General features: G+C 37.8%; 1 protein-coding gene across 5 annotated transcripts in view; it reads right to left on the bottom strand.

Moving 5' to 3' along the window:
- The window catches only part of LYST (lysosomal trafficking regulator), a 175665-nt gene that overhangs the window by 128585 nt on the left and 22648 nt on the right, over positions 1-24432 (bottom strand). For all 5 annotated transcript variants that reach the window (XR_004346215.1, XR_004346213.1, XR_004346214.1 and 2 more), the window contains exons 2-5: positions 22703-22792; positions 18686-18884; positions 4413-4503; positions 628-2707 (exon numbers count right to left, since the gene is read on the bottom strand). Coding sequence is in view for 1 of the 5 variants with exons in the window: in XM_032608455.1 (XP_032464346.1) it covers positions 628-2707; positions 4413-4503; positions 18686-18877 (2363 nt within the window). In the remaining 4 variants the exon portion in view is untranslated. The remainder of the gene's footprint in view (positions 1-627; positions 2708-4412; positions 4504-18685; positions 18885-22702; positions 22793-24432) is intronic.

Below are 24432 nucleotides of genomic sequence, written 5' to 3' on the forward strand. Positions count from 1 at the left end.
TTTGCTTAATGGTATTTTCCACATATATTGCTTAGGCAATAAATGTAGATATGGTATTTAAAAAATAATAATTCCCTTAATTTCACTACCTCCATAAATAATTATCATTTTATGTATATGCATATTTTACCTAGTTGTAAATAAGCAGATGATATTTTTATTTTATTTTATTGATAAAATATTATAAGTGTTTTTTCATGTCCCAACATGATCCTTTTAAACATTATTTTTTAATGGCTAATAATAGTACATCAACAAAATATAAAATAATTAATTTAACCTTGCCCCTGCTGTTGGATACTTGTGTTGTGTCCATTTTTTTCTCAGAAATATATTTAAAACTTTACTTTTTCTTTTTCAGAGAAATTAAAATCAATGGCTCTATCCTCTTCTCTATGACCACCCCAGTAAAAACAAACAAATGAACAAATATATAAATGTTAAAAAAAAAAATCTGACATGGGATGGGAATTTTCTGGTAGTTGTTAAACTAAAAATTAAATCCTAGGAAAAAATAAATAATAAAGATATTCAAAAGCATACAATGAGAGAAAAATATCTACACACACGTGCACACACAGACACACACACACACACACACACACACACACACACACATACACGAACCTTGATTTAAGCAGGGTAGGCAGAGTTTTTAAATAAATCTGAACCACTTCCTGGGGCAAACACTGGTCATGATGGCTACATACATGAGTCTGAGCTGAAGTAATGTCGAGCTGTTGACAATGATGTGCTAATTCAACTCCTCTTTGGAGCACAGGATTAAATATGTAGTTATACAATTTCCACTGAACAACTATATTGCCTTTCTGGATTAAACTGGAAATGTGACTTGCAATCTGCACACTACATAATCTGTCTTCTTCAAAAACAAAACTCTGATAAGCCTCTAAGGCATCCCATTTCCACAAGAGGTCTTCAGATCCACTGCTGGGCAGGATCCCTTGAAATCTGTAAGAAGGACTGGATAAACCTGAGGAAGGTTCAGCATCGCATGCGTTTCCCTGCAGGGTCTCTTCTAATTTGGCTAGTTGATCTGAGTCAACGGTACAAATATTGCAAGCTGCTTTCTTAGTTTTTTGTGGTATCTCGGCTCCTCCTAACTGATCCAAAATAAGTTTGTTAAGAATATTTAATATATGCTGCCGACAGTTTTTCAGGGCTGGCGATTTAAAAGCATAGAGCAAAGGGATGATCACAGATTTGGGATCCATGCAACAGCATATGCCGATGTTCTGAACACCCGAGAGAATCTGGACGCACGTGCTGCTCAAGGAAGCCTGCTGCAGTAAGCGTAAACACTGGTGAGCACACACTGCAATGCAACAGCACCGCTCGGGGTAATACACGTCTCCATCTGCCGTCTCTTCAAACGGGTTTTTGGAAACTTGGTTTTTAAAAGCCGAAACCAGCAGACCTGAGAGATCTCTGTGGTGATGCATGAGGTGGGAATATTCACACCGTCTGTGCCTTTTTCTTGTACACATTGAATGATGAAGTTGCTCTGATTTCACTTTTTTGACAGTGCTCATTATTTTCATCACACTATTGATGAGGGCTTTCAAATGTTCTGAGGCCTCAGGAGGAACCCCATCTCTTACAACCAGCCACTCCATTTGAAGAACTGCTGTTTCAAGTAAATGAAATCCATGATGCTGAATGAATTCTTGAACCAGATCCATGGCTTGACTGAAGAAGAAAGGATTTGAAGCTGCACTTTGAAGACAACAGATCAGGATCTGTAAAACTCCCTCTAGGAGCTCAGGTAAAAGCAGCGCTCTATGGCGATACTCGGAAAACACAAAATCTTCCTGAACCTCTTGTAGTGTTTTCTTTTGTCTTGGTGCAAAAGGGTCAGGCTGCTTTTCTAGGCAAGTTCTAATTTTTAAAGCTGCTCTAAGCAATTCCGTTAAATTTTTTCTAAGACTTTCTGGCATCATCTCTGCCATACTAATATCTACTGACATAAGATGCAACACTGTTCGAAAAAGCATCCGTTGAATCAAAGCCACCGGTTCTTCAGTCCAACCTGCAGAAACCATCCGATTCTCCAAATTGTCGCTGAGATTACAGCAGTCCCCAAGACCCGCTAGGAACTCAGTCAGCGTGGGCACTACACTGGCAGCTAGAGCGGAATTATGATTCAAGGTAATGTCAAACTTACAAACTTTCTCTAATAAAGATAACAGAACATGACATAAGTCAAATGGAGAATTGTTCATGTGACTGATGATAGACAAGGCCGCTGGCTCACTTAAAATGTCAGTGTTTGACTCTTGTCTTGGAATCTTCTCTCTGGAATCTTCCAAAGCCATGGTACCAGGAGGGGTCTGTTCTTTGGTTGATAAGTGGTCAAGCTTAGCTGTAAGGTGGTCTTCTTTAGGAGACTGTGTTACAAAATGCTGCAGCAGATGGGACCTTCTATGCTTAGTCATTACTATACTTTTGTCATCTGAATTGACTTCTGAATCTGAGGTGGAGAGCTGTGTCTTTCTTGCATCTCTTACAGAATAGCGATGGGTAGTTTTACGCTGTCGTCTGCTTTGTTGAAAAACATTTACTTTTGCAGAAACCTGACCGGCTGGGGCACTTCCTTCTAAATATAATTTTTCCTGAGTAGATCTTTGAGAACTTGAGTTCTTTTCTTTGGTCAGGACTATATCAGCTGAGAATGGTAGATTAAAATCTAACAATATGAAGAAAGAAAATTTAGAATACCTTAATATGTTTTAAAACTCAGTTTGCATAGGTGATTACCCTCTTACTTATCATTCACTTTAGGAGTTTATCCTCAGTATATTTTTATTATGGGGCTGATTTCCTTTAGCCTTTTGTTATGTCTCTACTCCCCTTCCTCCCCTTATCACTTCACTTCCTTATCCCGCTCATGTTAAGTACCAGGTGGCACTGGTTCAAAGGATACAAATTGATTCTGAAAACAACAAGGAGAACAGTGTTAGGAAAGTAGTACCGGTATTTAGCGCTACTATTCCTACCATTTTACAAATCTCCTCCGATAATGCCATTAATTAAGACACAGGGGTGTATTATATTCTCAAAACAGTATTTAGTTTATAGCCCTGATATAACTTAGAAACTTTAAGATTTTCTAAAATTATTTTTAAATCATACAGTAGATACCAAATGTTCTCCAAGACTGAGGTTAAAAGAGTTATTCATTCACAATATCTACGGCATGTGCTACGCACTGAACTAGGCACAGGTACAGGCATTCCTGTTTCATCCTCAGTGCCTAGAACCTAGGGCTGCCGTGTGGTCACCACTCAATACCTATCTCTTAGGGAAATGAATAAATTTTTCATACTAATTAAAAAGATAATGAAATTGGTCTTTCCCTTTGCAATAACACGTAATAAGATCTATACAAAGATACAGTTACAATTCAGAATGAATTAAAAAAATCTGTAAATAAAAGACTTGTGCTTTAATTAAGGGAGATTAAAAGAAGTCTGACAAATTCCATGTATGCAAAAGATGCAGGCAATGAAGACAACTTCCCCAAAAGGACACAAATTAGATTTCTTAAGTGATTAACAATTTGTGAATTCTATAAATTAAGAAGAAAACAAGAGCAGAATCAGTGAATCAACAAATATGTAGGATAACAATATTACAAGAACTTAGGTAACTCCCTAAAAGAGAGCTCCATATCAGAAATACATTAAAAATGCATATATGGCATTAAAATACAATTCAGGAGATTCTTCTTTTTTTTTTCAACCTGAGATATCCTTAAGCATCTCACAATTCGCATATTCCAGAAGTGGTCAAGGGGGAAAACTGTTAATCCCTCCACTGAAACATTTAAACTAAGTTTCATATACTTAATATGATATATATACACATATTTTTATTTTTTCTGAATCAGAAATTAAAAGTATGTAGTGACCTTAAGTGTAATAATTCTACCAAGTTCTGAAACAAAATATTACTTTAAATTTATCCTTTAAAAGCAACACTAGAAAAACTAAACTGCAAAAGTCATTGACGGAGTACTGGTAATGGAAAGCAGCCTTTAAAATAAGCAAAGAATCTTTAATTTCTTTCTTCAAACTTTTCACTCTCCATTTCTCAAATGTTAGGCTACATATCCATATTTACTCCTTTTGCTAAGTGTTCTGCTTCTTCATCTATTTTCTAATCATCATTACATTCAAGGAATCCCCTAAGAAGGACCATGGTTTCTGTATTATTAGAAGAAATAAAAATTATTTGCCTAAAGAATTTTTCATATTAAGTATCATACTAATATATACCGTTCTGATTTTGAGCCGTATCAACCGTTACAGCAGAAGTAACTTTTCAATGGAACTTTTTTTCCCAGTGGAATTGTGATAACACAGGTGATATGATAAAGAAAAGAAACATACCTGTTGCCTTTTCTAGTTGAACAGGTATCTTCCATACCAGTGGAAGGAGTGACAGAAGAAGGGTAAGGAGTTCTTCTCTACATGTCAATGCCTGTATTAGAAATAAAAGAATCCTTCATGTTCTAAGGTCATGAAACACATTAATTCCTAATATTCTGTCTTAAATTGAACCAAAAAATCCTTTTTCTTGAGAAGGAAGAATCAAGTTAACCTATTTTAAATCCAATTAAAGCTGCAATACTTTGCAACTTATAAACCCTGCCAATGACAGAAGAATGTAAGAGTATTTGACGGTATTTAGCACATTCTTGCCGATTTTTCCAAAACTAGCTGTTATTACCACCATGCACATTGTAAGAATACCTTACCTATGAAAAAAAAAATTTGCTAGGTGCAAATGAAAAGTTAAGCCCTATTAATTAGCAAACCAATAACATAAGTTACTAGAAAAGAAAGTCTTCATGCAGTTAAATTTAAAACTCAGAGAACACAATTTTAAAAAGAGAAACTGACATTGTTAATAAAATAATATATCTAAAGAGAGAAAGACGTATTAGTGACGGTCATCCAATAAATAGTTATTGATTGCACACTAGGTCCACAGCATTTACTGTCTTACCCTTTCTGGAGGATATGGTCCAAGCCCTGCAGAAGGTCCCCTCATTTGGTCCACAGAATACATATACGCAAAACAGTTCAAGAACAGAAGGCATGTAGTATGTGTACATACCCAGGTGTGGTACAGGCATTCAGTTTAGGAGTTAAGAAAAAGGAGCAATCATTATCAGTTAGAGGTGTGGAGGTGCTAGACCTGGAAACGTTGGGACATGGGTGGTCAAGGAATTAATGACAAAACAAGTTTAAATTCCTCACATCAATCAGTGGGGAGGGGTTCAGGGTGATACAATCAGATTTGCCACTATGTAGAGGATGGAATTGGCAGGGAGGGGAAGGGATTGATCAGTGTCAGAGGCAGGGAAACAGTACAGATGAGAGATAATAATGATCTGAAGCCCTCGGATAGTAAAATTGAAAAGGAGGAGACATACTTGAGAAACTGTAAGGGAGAACTGAAATGACTTGCAGTTGACTACCTGTGGGAGTCATCAGGGCAGAGGTTAAGGACATGGGTGAGATTTCCTAGGGAGAGTATCAGGAGGACAAGAGAATTCTACCCAGAATGGAGCTCTGGAGAACAACATTGAAAGAACTGTGGATGGTGGACCTGAAGAGCAGCCTGCAATGGAGACTGAGAAGTAGTTTCCCCCAAAGAGAAGCAGAACAAGAAATAACAAGGGAAGAGAGCAGTTCAAGAAAGAAAGGTCAACCAGGTCAAGAGCTGCTGTTCTTTAATTGTGTAAGATGATGGCAGGAAAGTATTTAGCAAGTAGAGGGTCACCGGTGACCTTAACAAGCACAGTTTTAATGGAGTGATGAGGGTGCAGGTCATATTACGATAGGCTGAAGAGTCGAAGGGAATGAGAAAGCAGAGACATAGATTCAGACTATCACTTTCTAGTGTCCTGGTTATGAAAAGCCTCAAAATTCTGCAAAAGTAAAATTTAAACTCCTTCTCAGGCTTGGAAGACCTTTCATGACACGATTCCTGCTGACTTGTCCAGTTGTAGCTCCCATCACCACATCTGACCCTTCCTCACATGTCCAGCTATTAAGGGTTTCCTGAACACCACTGGTCTTTGCAAACGTCTTCCTCACATACACTGCTCTTGCAATTCTCTCACCATCCTCCCATCTGCCAAATGCCAGCTCATTCCTCAGGTCTTAATTCCTCTATGGGGAGACTTCGCTAATCCCCGCTAGGTCAAGTTGGGTTACATGCCTCTAATTTAGTACAGCAACCAATTTGCTGAACGGTTAATGTCTGAATGCCCGTTTTCCTCTTTCATTCATTCAACAAATACTTATTGAGCCCCTACTATGTGCCAGACGCTTTGGATGTAGTGGAAGATGATACTCACATCCTTACAAAGCTGACACTCTAGCAAGGGAGACAGAAAATAATGGGCACAGATAAGAAAATTCCAGACAGAATGCTGTGCAATGGAGAAAATTAAACAGGAGAGGGATGACAGAGTGATGGGAAGGGGAACATTTAAACTGGCTAGTCAGGATGGGCCACTTGAGCAGCTACTTAACTGATGAGACGGAAGAATCCATGCAAAGACAGGGAAGCAAAGGGCTCATAGGAAGTATATAAAGGGTTGGGAATGGATTTGACTTTTCCATAGAATAGCAGGCAGTCCAGTGTGGCTGAAGCATAGCATAGGGGAGGGCGCTAGGAGATAAGCCTGGAAAGTCAGCGAGGTGGACAGTGCCAGATCCAATGTGGCCTTGGGGGTCATGTGAAGGAGTTTGGATTTATCTCTAAATATGAAGGGAAACTTTTCCAAACATACTTGCCAGGCCTCTCTCAGAGCATGAACTGCAGGGCTCAGGCTCTAGTCCTTAGCAATCACCTCCCTTTTCTGCTACTCGATGCCTTGTACGTAGTCAGATATCCATAAACATTACCTGCACGAATGACTTTGAATTCTGGATGTGAGGTAAAAATTATATCAAAGGTCCCCCATTTTTATGTGCTTTACTTCAGAATTAATAAGACTAAAGATGTCTATATAACATTCACACGTGTAGCTTGTACTCTGTACGTATCTCAACATTTTTTAAGATGCCAGCAAAAGATACATAGTCTTTAAAAAAAAATGTAAACCAATTTCAGGCAGGTCATTCCTGCAGAGTCCTCCTAAGCTGAGTCTTTATCTTTAGCAGATGAACTAATAACTTTCTAACAGAGCTTGGTGACACCTCAAGGGTGTGTGAAGAAGTGCTATAGACACGCTGTCCTTATAATTCAGCCCTTGTTTCCCCACAGTACACTGGCAAATCACCACTGCTGTGTGAGCTGGCATTCCTGCCCCTGGCCTCTGCAACACGCGGCCTGGAACTTCTCTCGCTCCTTCCCACTTAGCTCAGGGCTCAATATGCCAAATTAGGCAGTACATGACACAAACAGATCCATTCCTTGGCTATTCCTAGACTGTCCAATCTACAGAAATCATACTACTCCTCATTTAATACTTACACTTTTATGTTTCCCCCTGTGCAGGGAAAATGACTGTGTCATACATTTTTTAATTCCCCATACCAATAATAAAGTGAAATCACTCTCACGCAGGTAGTAAGAAGCATATTGTAAGTACCTACCAGGTGCCAGGCACCATCCCTTTCACAATTCTATTGTTTTGACTGGATTTTATATTAAGTGCCCACCCTAACCATCCAGAAGTAGTGGTGGCAGGATGGGAGAGAAAGGGCAAGCTTATTGGGGGGGAAGGTGTTCAGGAAGCTACACAGGCAGGTGGGCACCAGATCAAGGACCTCAGGATGACATGCTAAGGAACATGGAATGAAGTTATTTTAATTGGTATTAATGGTATGACTTTAAATTTGGGCATGCTAATTAAACGTAATGTTCCAGACATAGCAGAAACATGTGTTATTCATTCATTCATTCATTCATTCATTTTGGCCGTGCTGCACAGCATGCAGGATCTCAGTTCCCCAACCGGGGACTGAACCTGCACCCCCTGCAGAGGAAGCACGGAGTCTTAACCACTGGACCACGAGGGAAGTCCCAAGTGCTATTTATTTCAGTCCTTTATTTCTTCTATCAGAATTTTATAATTATTTCTAAAATACGTATATCTGTACACACATATGTGAACATTTCTTCAATAGTACTGTAAACAGAATCTTTTTAAAATTTCCTAGCTATACAGCTTTAGTTAAAGGAAACAATATATTTGACTTATATTCCATAACTTTGCTGAACAGTTTTCGGCTGACCTTTTGGATTTTTCTGTACACATCATTTAAACAATTTTTATCTCTCCATCTTTCTCACATTAAGCTGTCATTACTTTCATACTCCACTTTACTATCGAATGTTTTTAAAACACGATGTCAAACAGACTAGTAATAAAGTTATTCTTATATTGGTTCTATTACAAAGCTTCTTATTAAAAATAATTTTGGTTTTTCTATACAAACAGCTCATACAACTCAACAACAAAAAAACAACCCAATCGAGAAATGGGCAGAAGACCTAAACAGACATTTCTCCAAAGAAGACATACAGATGTCCCACAGGCACATGAAAGATGCTCAACATCACTAATCATTAGAGAAATGCAAATCAAAACTACAATGAGGTATCACCTCACACCAGTCAGAATGGCCATCATCAGAAAATCCACAAACAACAAATGCTGGAGAGGGTGTGGAGAAAAGGTAACCGTCTTGCACTGCTGGTGGGAATGTAAATTGGTGCATCCACTATGGAAAACAGTATGGAGGCTTGTCAAGAAACTAAAAATAGATTTGCCATATGATCCAGCAATCCTATTCCTGGGCATATATCCAGATAAAACTATAATTCAAAAAGATACATGCACCCCTATGTTCATAGCAGCACTATTCACAACATCCAAGACATGGAAACAACCTAAATGCTTATGGACAGATGAATGGATAAAGATGTCGTACATATATATACAATGGAATGCTACTCAGCCAAAAAGAATGAAATAATGTCGTTTGCAGCAAGATGGATGGACCTAGAGATGATCATACTAAGTGAAGTAAGTCAGAAAGGGAAAGACAAATACCACAGGATATCACTTACATATGGAATCTAAAATAGGACATAAATGAACTTATCTATGAAACAGAAACAGAGTCACAGACATAGAGAACAGACTTGTGGTTGCCAAGGGGGAGAGGGGGTGGGGAAGGGATAGACTGGGAGTTTGGGGTTAGCAGATGCAAACTATTATACATAGAATGGATGAACAACAAGGTCCTACTGTATAGCCCAGGGAACTATATTCAATATCATATGATAAATCATAATGGAAAAGAATATGAAAAGGAATGATATATGTATAACTGAATCACTTTGCTGTACAGCAGAAGTTAACACAACATTGTAAATCAACTATACTTCAATAAAATAAATTTTTTTTGGTTTTTCTACTCTTTGTATATGAAACCCTCTATTAATTTATTTTTAGAGTTTTTGTCAAGAAGAGATGAATTCTGTCAAATGTTATTCTGATGTCTCAGGATAATTGTATGTACTGTTTCTCCCACTGATGTCAAACATCATGCTAATAGTTTTTCTTGCATTAGACCAGGAGTTGCAAACTCACTTTGTAAAGGGCCAGAATGTAAATATTTTAGGCTTTGTGAGTCATATATGGTCTGTGTTGCATATTCTTTTTCTTTTAACAACTCTTTAAAAACACCAAAACTCTTCTTAGCTTGTGTGCTGCTCACAAACAGATCACTGACAGCAGGATTTGGCCTGTAGGCCATAGTTCGCCCAACCAGCCTCCGTTCCCTCTCCTCCTTCTCTCCCATCAAAAATGGTTATTAGGGCTTCCCTGGTGGCGCAGTGGTTGAGAGTCCGCCTGCCGATGCAGGGGACACGAGTTCGTGCCCCGGTCCGGGAGGATCCCACATGCCGCGGAGTGGCTGGGCCCATGAGCCATGGCCACTGAGCCTGCGCGTCCGGAGCCTGTGCTCCGCAATGGGAGAGGCCACAGCAGTGAGAGGCCCACGTACCGCAAAAAAAAAAAAAAAAAAAAAAAAAAAAAGGTTATTAAATGGCTGCAATACTCTTAGTTAAGACTCCAGGAAAACTTAAGGTGGTACCTAGTAGACCCTGTTAGCTAGACAAAAGTACTACTAAGAATCTTGAGTGTGTTGTTCCACACAAGCCTTACATGCCCAAGGTAGAGAGAGGTCTGTATCAAAAACAATTATAGACGTGGCTTTGGGGGCATGGACTGAACTCCACTAAGGTTCAGAAGAAACTCACAATATTTTTAAAGAAGTTGTATTACTAAAAATTACTAACAGCTTGGACTAAAAGGGGCAGAGACAGATTAAAATGATGAGACTTCTGGGTGCCCACTTTTTTACAGGCAGGAGGCAGAATGAGAAAGCTGAAATTATGGGCTATGTATTCTGGAAAAGAGAGGACATCTCAGAGGGTGGAGCCAAGAGCCCTGGAGAACCGGAGACTAGGGAACCCCTCCTAAGGAAAAGAAACATACTTCCTGCTTCCAGAGCAAGGTGTGTGATAACGCATGCCTGGCAGCATTTCAGTGGATTAATGGCTGCTATGTGCCTCCTGTCACCTGCTAGTTGAATACAAGTATGTAGTGTGTTTAACTTGTTCCTATCTCATCATTGTGTGCAGGGTGTGCAGGGGGCAGATTACTTGTCTTTTTATTCACAAGCCTCTCAATCAAGAAGAGCTGCAACCAAAGTACTGCACTTGGAAGCCCCGAGGGCACCCGGAGTGACGCACATTGTGAGCTCAGGGACTTCGGGCCTATGCCACTGTGGAGCGTTACTTTGAGCGTTCTGGTAGGGAGGGGGTGTGGGAGGGACGCTAATAATCATGGTCAGAGGGGAGACTACGTAGATAAAACGTGGCCACAAGTCATTTCCTCCCATCAAGTGCTGGACTCTATGTTCCCATCTCTTAAACCTGCACCGGCCTTGTGACTTGCTTTGACCAACGGAATGTGGCAGAAGTGAGATTATGTGACTTCCTGCAGCTTCCCCCTCACCCTCTTAGAATGCTTCCACCTATGGAAAGAAGCTGAGACTAGCCTCCTGAAAGACGAGAGGCCGCGTGGGTGAGAACTGACGAGGCGGCCTGGCCAACGGTCCCATCCGACAGCCCTCAGTCTTCTGCCAACCAACCGCACATTCGGATGTAAGCCCCGCCGACACCACAGGAGCAGAGCCTGTGATCCCAGCTGAGCCTGTCTGAACTGCCCCAGAATCATGAGCAAATAAGTCATTGTTTTATGCCACTAAGTTTTTGGAATGTGGTTTGTTACACAGCAATCAACTGATGTACTCATTGCTCCTATCTAGTAGCCTGGGTGCAAAGGGAGATAATGCAGTGGATTATCTACTGCTGTCCAGTGGCTAACATTTCCACTGCAATCATACTCCCACTCCTCCAAGAAGTAGGAATGCCAGCATCCCCTACACTCCCCCTCACCCCTGCCAGACCAACCACACATAGATAAATCCTGGCATGTGTGTAAACAGAATCTGTGGAACTAGATGTAGTAAGTTAAAGTTTATTTATTATTACCTTTACTAAATTTAATGTTTGCATTATTCTCCAACAGAAGCAATTCTTGCTAATAATATTGTCAATGACTGACTCGTCCAATCTGAAGAATACTTTGCATTGCCTATTCTCTTACTTAAAAACCTCCCCAATATTTTCAGAATAAAATTAAGACTCCTTGCTACGGTAGACAAGGCTTGCCATCACATGGTCTATGCCTTCCAGTCTCCCGACTAGCCAACCCCCGACATGCAGCCTTTGCTCTAACCCTACTAGCTGATCTTTCTCCAACCCTCAGTGTGTTTGCATTTGCAGTTCCCTTGGTCTAATGCCTCCTCCCCCTTTACACCGCCAATCCCTATTTAAACATGTCAATTTCTCTAAGAAGCATCTCCTGAGGACTCTCTCCTTTACACTCCCCAAATACTTTCACACTGTTTTGTCACCGTTAAAAAAATATGTATCTGTCCATCCCTTCAAAAGCTATGAGCTCCCGGTAAAGACAGTCTCTGCTCTTGTATCTCTGCATCTAGCAGAGATGCTAGCACATAGCAGGTACATAATGGTCTGCTGACTAAACCAGTGAATGAACTGTGTAGCCACAGTTTTAAAAGTCTGATTATTTTCCAATTATACTTACTTTATGTATTATTATGATAGGCCATTTATGTAGTGCTATATATTAAAGTGACAATGCTACAGGAATGTAAGAAGAATAAAGTACTCTCTTACACATAAAATAGCTATTTTTTAAATTACATTTTGTCCATAAATGTACAGCCTCTTTCAGTAAAACTTCATACTTTACTCAGCAAAATAAGTAACTTTACAGAACATCCACAGAATGTGAATAGGTATGGAAATTATACATACTGGAAATTTTAAAAGTATATTTATAACACATGGTTGTGTATATTAGCTCTTTTTTGGTATATTGTATTGGTAATAAGTCATGTAATTTTCTACCGATTACATTAGAATTAAGCTATATATATGTTCATAATTAGGGTACAGAAAAAATTAGAAACCATTATTATCTAATATTACATGGAAACAAATCATTTTTACGTTGGAAGAGATCTTTTAAGTCATCCAACTAGATGTATTTATGTTACTGATGAGGATACTGAGATTTGGAGCAATTAAGTCACTAAAGCCACCCATCTAATTGATATTGGTACCAAGATTAAAAAATCAAGGATAAGTCCGTAAGAGAATGGACTTGAGGATATGGGGAGGGGGAAGGGTAAGCTGGGACAAAGTGAGAGTGGCATGGACATATATACACTACCAAACGTAAAATAGATAGCTAGTGGGAAGCAGCCGCATAGCACAGGGAGATCAGCTCGGTGCTTTGTGACCACCTAGAGGGGTGGGATAGGGAGTGTGGGAGGGAGGGAGACGCAAGAGGGAAGAGATATGGGAACATATGTATATGCATAACTGATTCACTTTGTTATAAAGCAGAAACTAACACACCATTGTAAAGCAACTATACTCCAATAAAGATGTTTAAAAAAAATCAAGGATAATTGTTATTTTTTAGGCTGGGCAGTTTTCAAGTTTACAAGTTTTCAAAAAACTTGTAAAGGTCTCAGTATAGGTCCACTCTAACTTTAACCATTAAAAAGGTTACGTTTTTGCTACTTAGGCAGAGCATTTTTTTCCCTAAGAATAAGTAGATTAACATGTCTGTATATAATAAATTATGACCAAATGGGGTTTATCCCAGGAATGCAAAGTTGCTTCAACATTTAGAAACCATCAATGTAATTCACCTACATTAATAGGAAGATAATATGATAGTCTGAATAGACACAGAAAAGGCATTTGACAAAATCCAACATCCATTCAGGATAGAAACTCTCAACAAGCTGGAAATAAAAGAGAACTTCCTCATTGTCATAAAAGGCATCTAGGAAAAATCTAGACTTGACATCAGATTTAATGGTGAGATACTGAACCTTTTTCCCTACGGTTGACACAAGGCAGGATGTGAAATTATCCTTTACAAAAAAGAAGTGAAATTATCATTATTTACAGATGACATGATTGTTTACACAGAAAATCCTAAGGAAACCACAGAAAAACTTTAAGATGGATAAATTTAGCAAAAGCATAAGACACAAGGTCAATGTATAAAAATCAACTGTATTTCTATGAGCAATAAACAGAAAAATAAAAATTTTAAATGCCATTTATAATGTCATAAAAAAGAATAAACTATTTAGAATAAACTTACCCCCAAAAATATAAGACCGCTACACTAAAACTGCAAAATACTGCAGAGAAATTTGAGAAGACTCAAACAGAGATTTATACCATACCATTTTTCTCATGGATTAAGAAACTCAGGATTGTTAAGATGTAAGATGTCAATTCTCTCCTAATTGATTTCTGGATTCAAGAACATCACAAGTGAAATCATAGCAGGCACTCTGTAGAAATAATAAGTTGATTCTAAAATGTATATGGAAATACAAAGGATCTAGAATGTTCTTCAAACATTCTTGAAAAAGAAGTACAAATTGGAGAACTTACACCATGTAATTTCTAGACTTACTATAAAAGCTATAGTAATCAAGACAGTATGGTATTAGTGAAAGAATAGATGACAGGTAAGGAGTAGAACAGAGAGTCTAGAAATAAACCATAAATATATGGTCAACTGATTTTTAACCAAGGTGGCAAGGTTTTTCAGTGGGGGAAAGAACAGACTTTTGAGAAGAAATGTTGCTGGAACAACTGGGTAACTATAAAGGAGAAAGGGGCAGAAATGAACCGTAACTCCTACCTCACACCATACACAAATATTAATTCAAAATGGATCACAGACCTAAAAGTAAAAATAATAACAAAAAAGCCCCTAGGGGGGAAAAACATCAGAGAATATCTTTGCAGCTTTGGACTTGCAAGACCAAGATTTCTTAGACAAGATACAAAAAGCACTATTCACACAGGAAAAAAATTTTGCTTTTTGAAAGACATTGTTAAGAAATGAAAAGGTGGGACTTCCCTGGCACTCCAGTGGTTAAGACCGTGCTTCCACTGCAGGGAGCGTGGGTTCCATTCCTAGTCAGGGAACTATGATGTTGCATGCAGAAAGAAATGAAAAGGCAAGCCACAAAGAAAGTATTTGCAATTTAACAGAGATTTTTATCCAGGATACTTAAAGAATTACAGCAACTGGATAACAAACGAATAACCTGACTTTAAAAATGGGCACAAAACTTGAACAGACGTTCACAAAAGAAGATATACAGATGGCCAATAAGCACATAAAAAATGCTCAGCATCATTAGTTGTCAGAGACATGCAAATTAAAACTGCAGTGAGATACTACTTCATATTCACTTAGAATGGCTGATACTAAAAAGACTGGCAGTGTCAAATATTAGAGAGGATGTAAAACAACTGGAATTCTCATACACTGCTGGTGAGAATGAAAAGTGGTACAACCACTTGGAAAAACAGTTTGGCAATTTCTTATAAAGTTAAATACCTACCCTTTGCCCAGAAATCATATGCCTAGATATTTACCCAGGAGACATGAAAATATATTCACACAAAGACATCTATAAGAATATTCACAGCAGTTTTATTCAAAATAGCCAAATGTAAACAACCCAAAAGGTTAAACAACAGGTGAATAGTTAAAGAAATTATGGTATATCCATACAACAAAATACTAACCAGAAACAAAAAGTAGTGAACTACTGATTCAATCAACATGGATGAATCTCCGAGATACAAGAGTACATACTGCATGATTACATTTACGTGAAGTACTAGAACAAGCAACACTACACTTAGATGTTAAAAGTCAGAACAGTGGTTATCTTGCAGTGGGGGAAGGAGAGTGGCTGACTGAAAAGGAGTATGACAAAACTTTCTAGGGTGGTGGAAATGTTCTAACCATTGACCTGGGTGGTGGTTACAGAGGTGTATATATTTGTCAAAACTTATCCAACAATACACTTAACATCTGTACATTTACTATATGTAAATTATATATCAGTAAAAAGTCTGCTTAATTCTGTATATTAAATATCTGTTAATGAAGCAAAAGTATTGCATAGAAGGACAAGGGCTTAAACTGCCTCTTCTCTAGAGTATCCAAGAAGTGTTCCAACTCATGAGAAGCACAGATACAAAAGTTAAAGTTCCATGTGGAATCTAGAAAAATGGTACAGATGAACCAGTTTGCAAGGCAGAAATAGAGACACAGACGTAAGAGAACAAACGTATGGACACCAAGGGGGGAAGTGGGGGTGGGATGAACTGGGAGATTGGGACTGACATATATATACTAGTATGTATAAAATAGATAACTAACGAGAACCTGCTCTATAGCACAGGGAACTCTACTTCACTTTGCTGTACAGCAGAAACTAACACAACATTGTAAAACAACTATACTCCAGTTTAAAAAAAAAAAGCTAAAGTTCCTCCTGTACAGCATCTAGTGTTTTGATTCCATTTTAAATGATTAAATCTTATGCAATTAAATTCCCCTTAAAGAGCCAAAAGATCATTCTCCATTTTCTGGTTTAAACAATTAAATCTTGAGAAGTCTCTCTTTTTTTTTTTTTTTTTTTTTTTTTTGCGGTACGCGGGCCTCTCACTGTTGTGGCCTCTCCAGTTGCAGAGCATAGGCTCCGGACACGCAGGCTCCGCGGCCATGGCTCACGGGCCCAGCCACCCCACAGCAAGTGGGATCTTTCCGGACCGGGGCAGGAACCCGTGTCCCCCGCACCGGCAGGCGGACTCTCAACTACTGCGCCACCAGGGAAGCCCGAGAAGTCTCATTTTTAAAATGGCTATTTATTTTCACTCTACTTCTACTTCTACTGTCCCTACTACCATTGCTACAGATATTCCAAAAAGTGAGTGACTGGGGGAAAGAGGGCATTAAAAAATATTATCGTAGGAAAAAGTGTTGTTGCAATTATGACCTGAACACGTTCAATCATTTAATAGTACATTAAAAGATATTTCACAACTTAAAAGAGAAAGACAGAAAGTAGATTAATGTTTGCTTAGGGCCAAGGGGGATGGGAGGGATAGGGGAGTGATGGCTAAAAGGCACCGGTTTCTATTTGAGAGGATGAAAATGTCCTAAAATTGACTGTGGTGACAGTTGCACATATGTGTGACTACATTAAAAACCACCAAATTGTGCATATGAAATAGGTGAATTCTATGATATGTGAACTATAGCTCAATAAAGCTGTCATTTAAAAAAAGCCATTGAGATTCTGATTGGGACTGCATTGGAATCTATAGATCAATTTGGAGAAAACAGATATATTTACAATATTAATTTTTCCCAATACATGAAAATTATGTAGTTCTGCCCTTATTTGGGTCTTCTTTAGTTTCTCTCAACAATTTTTTATAGAATTTTATAGAGAAATTTGTACATAATTTATCAGATTTATTCCTGGGTAACTGATATTTCTGATGCTACTTATATAGTATGTTAAGAAAAAAAGAGAGAAAGCACTGAATTGTCCTAATGTGGGGTAAGAAGATGAATAGAGCATGATATGCACAGTAAGTCATCAAAATTTTGAATTTCACATCACTATATGTGGTCTAACAAATAATTTTTTCTGATTTTAAAATTTATGGAAAAGTCATACAGGGCTTCCCTGGTGGCGCAGTGGTTGAGAGTCCGCCTGCTGATGCAGGGGACACAGGTTCGTGCCCCGGTCCGGGAAGATCCCACATGCCGTGGAGCGGCTGGGCCCGTGAGCCATGGCTGCTGAGCTTTCGCGTCCGGAGCCTGTGCTCCGCAACGGGAGAGGCCACAACAGTGAGAGGCCCACATACCACACACACACACACACACACACACACACACACACACACACACACACACACACACAAAAAGAGTCATACAAATATATAAAAATTAAATTATATTTAGTCACATTTGATAAACCACATTCAGAAAAAAGAATAAAATTATATAAACCTATATAATGTTACAAATCAATGCTATCTCAATAAAAAGAAATAAAATTTAAAAATACATAAACCTGCAAATATTCTGGAAAATTCCATGACAGGTAGACACCACAGTGAACAAATATGTCCTGACTTATATTTGTTAGGTTCCTTAGCTTACAGTGAAAACAGATACTGTTTAATTTTAGTATCTATGCTTACCCAATATATGTATTTATTAGCAAAATGCTTTCATGGCAAAGAAATTTTATTTTACAATGGTTAAGTTTACATCTAAAGCCAGTAACATTTAAAGTGTTTAAAGCTGTCCATCATATTGGTGCTACAGAGCCCTTATTATCCTTTAAATTCAAGTTAATTGAAATATTATTATCTAACTGCATTAATTAGTAGATGGTGGACTTTTCCTTCATAAAATAAGTATTTGTTTTCTACTAAAATGAAGTAGATATAAATCACATCTGGGCTTCAAGTTAACCTTGTATGAGCTACTTAATGTTTCCAGATCTCAGTCTTTCACCTACCAAAGGAGGTTAGATGAAGACATCTCCATAGTCCCAACTAGCTTTAAAATTCTGTTAATTCTATAACAAGGAAACAGCAAAATACCATATGGTCTTAACATAGTTTAAGCAAACACAGTAGTGTATGAAAAACTAGATGTGTACAAGATGAAAGACTTAGTAATTATTAGCTTACACAAAGGATTCTCTACTTTTTTCACCCCAGAATTAGCAAGTTCCCTAGATATCATTTACACTAAACTTTTCAAAAACATACCTGATACTTACTGAAAGTGCAAATGCATGATGTTTCTGAATCGTGATCTTATCTCTACTAATAATCATAGTTATCTCACACTGGAATTAGGATAAAAAGCATAGTGTATATGAAACCATTTTAGAAGAAAGGCTACATATAACTGTAAGGTATTTTAGACATTTTGAAAAGTATCCAAATAAATAATATGTTCACAAATGCGGCTACTTTTCCTTGTCTGAGTGATGTGATAGAACTTTATCTCAAAGAGACTCTCAGAAATTATGTAACCCAGAAATTACGTATCTATAATTAACTAAAATTTAGTGATGAAGAAAATGATTTGATATGAAAATGTTACCTGATCAATAATAGAATTTAGCTTGGTAAGTAACAGAAATCCTCGGCCGTGGACGAGGTATTGGCCAAGGGTTGCCATGTGTGTCTCCTCCTCTTCTTCCTCCTTGGCCCCCACTCTCTGGACCACCGCATTGCAAAGCCGGTTGACATCGGTCAGAAATTCACGTGCCAATGAGTTACTGTCAGTGCTCATGACCGAGCTATAAAATAAGTAATAGAAAAGAGATTAGAAAAACTAAAAATTATGTTTAAAACTATGTGTTTTTGTTGCTGTTTGTTTTTAACTGAAGACTAACTTCAAATTACTGGGCATTGGTATCTAACCTTATAATCTTTTCAGACATAGTTCCGACCTAGTCAGGGGCTCCTTAAATATTCCTACATGGCAGAAATTAGTCCTGGGCGTGAAATGGCTGAGTAGAACCATGCACAGGTACGTGAAAGCGCGGGGAGAGAAGACACTAGGGAGTGGTGGCAGTTAAGGTAGATGCTGACTTCCTCTCTTAAATGCCTCACTGCAGAATAAAAGTAAATGCATAACTTATAAAATATTCTTGCTGCACATGTTTTGAAAGATAAATGGATCTTTTAAAAATATAAACTGTTTTTCACTTGATAGAAGCCACAATCACTGACCCACATCCTCAAACACATGAGGGGTGGGTGGGGAAAAGATTTACCACCAGGTGAATAAAAATACAAGAATTCTAGCAGCTGAAGTTATGGCACTTCATTTCTTGCTACACATCTGAATCAAATAAAGGGCAGTGTGACATTTCAGGATTAAGGAAAACAGTATAGTAAAACAGACAAAAGAGAGGCAAAACACAAATGTAAAGAAAAACATGTATAAATCTTCAGAAGAGGAAAAAGCATGAAGAACAAAATCCCCAAAGAATTTCAAAATAGTTTAATTTTAGGATTAAAAGTAATTTTGAGACACCCAGTTACCCTGAGAACCTTGTAACCTGACAGCTTAAATTAAATGAAATGTGTATTGCAGTCTTCCTTCACCCTTTGGGGGAAGACCTTCCATCGTCCCTGCTGAGAAGGCAGTGGGCCATGTGACTATGTCTACTGCCAAGAGGCACTGCCAGTCTCTGGGCCCAAATCAGCTGACACACACCTGATTCAGGATCAGCCAACAAATACGATGGCTGCAAGATGTGACTCGTATGGTACAGCCTGTAAAGAGGCCTTGGCCAATCAAGTTTTCTTTCTCTCTCATAGGAATTTGAATTAGGGGCATAGTTGTGCTGGAAAGTCAGAGAGAGATGACCCTGTGGTGGTCACTATGAGGTAGCTGAGGCCAACTGAGTGAAAATTAACCAAGAGGATGCAGAAAGAGATAAACATGAAAGGGAGAGACCGAAGAAATTCCTAATACTACTTTGGTTCCTATTCATTCAAGAGCCTGATGGTTTAATTCCTGGATTCCCATCAGAATTCTAGGTATTGTTACAATAACAATCCCCTCTATAATATAACAAGTACCATTATTTTAAATATTGAACATTAGGAAAATAAAAGTATAAAAAAAGGTACATCGCTCATTATCCCAAAATGCAGCAATAGCCACTATTATATATAATATTACTTCTTTATAAGCTTTTGTAAAGTAAAATTGTTCAATAAATCAAGTAACCTGATTTATATTCAGTCTGTATTTATCCAACTTTATTAATTTATTTCACTTAATCTGTCATTGATTTTAAGATATATAATTATTTAGTGTACTACTACAAAAGAAAAAACACTGCCAATTAAACTATAATACAATGCTTTCTTATCACTTAGAATTTTCCATACAATATCACCTTCTGGACCACCAGGACCATCCACCATGCAACATTTCTTAAGAGTGCTACCCTACTGTTCCGGGGATTTTCTTCCAAAGAGGCTGACATCATTCTGTAAGTTTTGATGCTGGTGGCTTTCTTAACCTCACCAGATGAGGTCGGTAGAAAATTTCAGAAAATAACCAGGAAACATTGAAAACTCATCAGATATAGTACAACAATTCATGTTACTCAACTGAAGCGCTGACAATGTGAACAGCTATGACCCAGGTCACCTCATGGGCACACAAGAACAACTCTTCCACAACTGCAGCCCACTGACAGTGTTTCTAAGACACCATCATTTGCAAGGCACAGTGCAACTTTGCGAACAATAAAAATGTGAAAAACTAAAAAACTGTGGTAATAATTAGGGCCCATCTTCAAGAAATTAAGATAATGAAAATTAATGTGAATTTTTAGACAATTAATGAGGAAATAATTTCAATCCCACTTCCCAAAAGCACAAGATGCCATGTCAGTAAAAAGTATTATAATATATGCAGAAACATTTTTCCTGATTTAAAAACGTGTATAAAATATACACACAGTTACATATAGAGGGTATTACACATAGATGACCTATTACCTGCTTGTTTCATTTAGATATTTCAGAAATCTTTTCCCATGAGCTCTCTTTTACTCTGTTTAATAGCTGCATGCTTACTCTTTTTAATACATTCCACTGCATGTATATATTACATACAGTTCATATATTTCATTATTAGATGTACTATCACTATGTAGCCAATCTGTCACTGTTAGACATTTAGGTTATTTCTAGTTTCTTATTATCATAAACAAAGCTGCAAGAAACATCCTTACAATATTTGCGCATTTATCCTATTATTTCCTTGAAGTAGAAATTGCTGTTACTTCATATAATAGGCTTCACACGTTTCTGTTAGGTTTATTCCAAGGTGTTTTATGGTTTTTGCCATTATTCTGAATGGGATTTTATTTTCCATTATATTGATACATTCTTACTCAGATAGAAAACTGGTATATAGGAGGCCTATAGGAAGTAGATTTATTTTGAGATATCCAAACTTTACTCATATGTCCAAACTTCTCACTGAACTCTCTTATTGATTTTCTCAGAATTTCCAGATATAAAACCCTGTCATCTACAAAGAACAAAAATTCTGAATTTTTCTATCCAATATTCACACACTTTCTACTCTTTCAATTGCATGAGTACTAGCAGAACAACACTGGTAGGGGTGATGGGGACACTTTTGCTTTGCACATTAAGAAATACTTATTTCTTCCTATGCATCTAATAGGAATGCTGAATTTACCTATTGCCTTTCAGCCGTTCTGAATGTCAACTGAAAAGATGATTGCATGGTAATTCTTAAAGATTTTTTTGGAATATTTAAAATACCCAGAAAAGTGCAAAGAACGTATAACGTGAGGTTATAGCCAATGCTCAGACCTCAGATCTAGCAAGTATTAACATTATGCTATGTTCAGTTCTGTTCCCATGTGTGGGTGTGTCTGTGTGTGTGTGTATGTGTGTAAAGAAATCAAACCTTATAGTACAGGAAAGCCACACTCCACCCACACCTCTTCCACCTCTCTAGTTGCTGTTTATCATTTCCATACATATTTTTATAATTTTGACAATGTTATAGCCATAAAATATTCAGTACTGTTTTAGTTATTTTTAACACTTTATATAAACAGTATATTATAGGTGGGTGGAATGAATTGGGAGATTGAGATTGATACATATACTCTACTATATATAAAATAGATAACTAAGGAGAACCTACTGTAAAGCACAGGGAAGTCTACTCAGTGCTCTGTGGTGACTAGATAGGAAGGGAATCTCAAAAAGAGTGGATATATGTGTATGTATAACTGATTCACTTTGCTGCACAGCAGAAACTAACACAACATTGTGAAGCAACAATACTCCAATAAAAATTAATAAAAAATAGTGTATTATATGCATCCTCTCATAACTTTGCTTCTCCCCCTCGACATTAAGTTCATTCCTTTAAACCACTGTGCAATATGCCATGGTATGAATAAACCACAATTTACATATCTAGAAAGTTTAGCTGTTTTCACTTTGGGGTTTAAAAATTTAATGTCACATAACTATATAGTTTCAAAGTCTTGGACTGAACCAAGGATTTTGACTGCTAATATATGTTACATTAAATACTTACCAATCTTTCAACACTTCTGTAACATTTAGGGTCTTTATGATTTGAGTTCATGAACTAGACGAAACAAATAATCTTAGAACAAAGCTTCACCTACAAAAAAAAAAAAAAAGGAGAAAGATATTAACAGCAATAGTAAAACAAATATTTTTAACAACTGAAGTTCTGACATAAAAACAAGAGGCCAGTCTCCATATCTGATGTATGAAACAGACAACGATTTTTTTGAATCTCAAGAACACACTAAAAAATGCCTGTAGCTTCAAGAATCGTGTCTTGAGAGATGGAGTCTTGGAACATATTTGATCTGAAAAACGTAACCTGACTGTAGCTCCCCACGGCTCTTCTCCCAACCCCCAACTTATAACCTCCAGGTAAATCCCTACAAAGGAAGGAGAATCAGGCAACATCAGTCCTCTTAACAATGAAATCTAGGTTGAGGATATATGAGAAATCAGAAAATACTACAGCCAAACAATGAATAAACCACCACCAAATTTCCTATCCTTCTTGAATTTTTAAAAATGAATTAATCTTTTGTGTATAACACAATGAAGGCTATTTCTAGAATACCAAAGGATAAATTCCTACTTCTGGGGTAGCAAGAAGGTGCTTCTCTGTAGTTTTCTCCTTCTCTACAGTTTTTACCAGGCAGAGGCATGAGAAAAAACTTCCTTATTACAGTTATAAGGCAAACATAAAGGTTTATTTTGAACCACAAGTTTATAAAATCAAAACGACCTTTAATTGCTTTAAAATGCTCAAATCTAGAGAACTGTCTTGAATTCCTTTCAGCTTGACAGACAGTTCTCGTACCACACTATTCTAGGCCCTTGACAATAGAGTAGGCAGGAAATAGGACAGAGCTGCTGTTACACTACATAGGACTTTGTGTGAATTAGGGAAAAAGCACCTCCTCCTAGGCTGAGGCAGCCCATGGCACACAGCTATCAAAGCACAGGCTAGATTTCAGTCCTACTCGCGCACTCCACTGGCCAAGCACCAGTGCATCAACTGCTCGACCAAACGAAACAGCCCTGGAATGGAGTCTCAAAACACCTTCCAGACCTGCTCCTACTGCATCATCCCTGTAGTTTTAACTCTAGAATTTGGGCGGGGAAATTATCAATCAAATCATGGAGCAGAAACTAACACACCATTGTAAAGCAATTACACTCCAATAAAGATGTAAAAAAAAAAAAAAAAAAATCATGAGCATGAGGTCTTGTATGAATTGAGCTGACTACCGGCACCCTCTAGCTTGGACTACTACAAGGTGGAGCGATTTATCTCACGATCCTAAAACAATTCCAGCTCACTCAGCCTGGCCATTAGAAGTGAAGGCTGACAGACAACTGGATCCATCTGTTTCTCTCTCTTACCGAGGGACATTTCTAGGCCAAGCTGAGGGATTTTTCTAATGTTCTTAAACTGACATGGCTTCTTTAGCTCCATATTTTACACAGCCCAGCTTGGATATCCATGGAGTCTCACTCCATCCAAGATCATAATCCTATCCGCCAGCACAGTCAGCTGTGCCCTCCTTCACTCTGCCATCACTCTTTATTCACAGCTGTATTCTAGCTTTTATCACCCTATATTATTATGCTGGGTGTCCATAAAGTCTGAAAATACAGGGTTTTTAAAAAAATAAATTGAAGATGTGCCTAGGACATTATATATCTTTGCCCCTGTTTCCAAACTACATGGACACCCTGTAGCTACTTATCTAT

This window comes from Phocoena sinus, chromosome 16 (genome assembly GCF_008692025.1).
Source record: "Phocoena sinus isolate mPhoSin1 chromosome 16, mPhoSin1.pri, whole genome shotgun sequence".
In the NCBI taxonomy this organism is placed as follows: Eukaryota; Metazoa; Chordata; class Mammalia; order Artiodactyla; family Phocoenidae; genus Phocoena; species Phocoena sinus.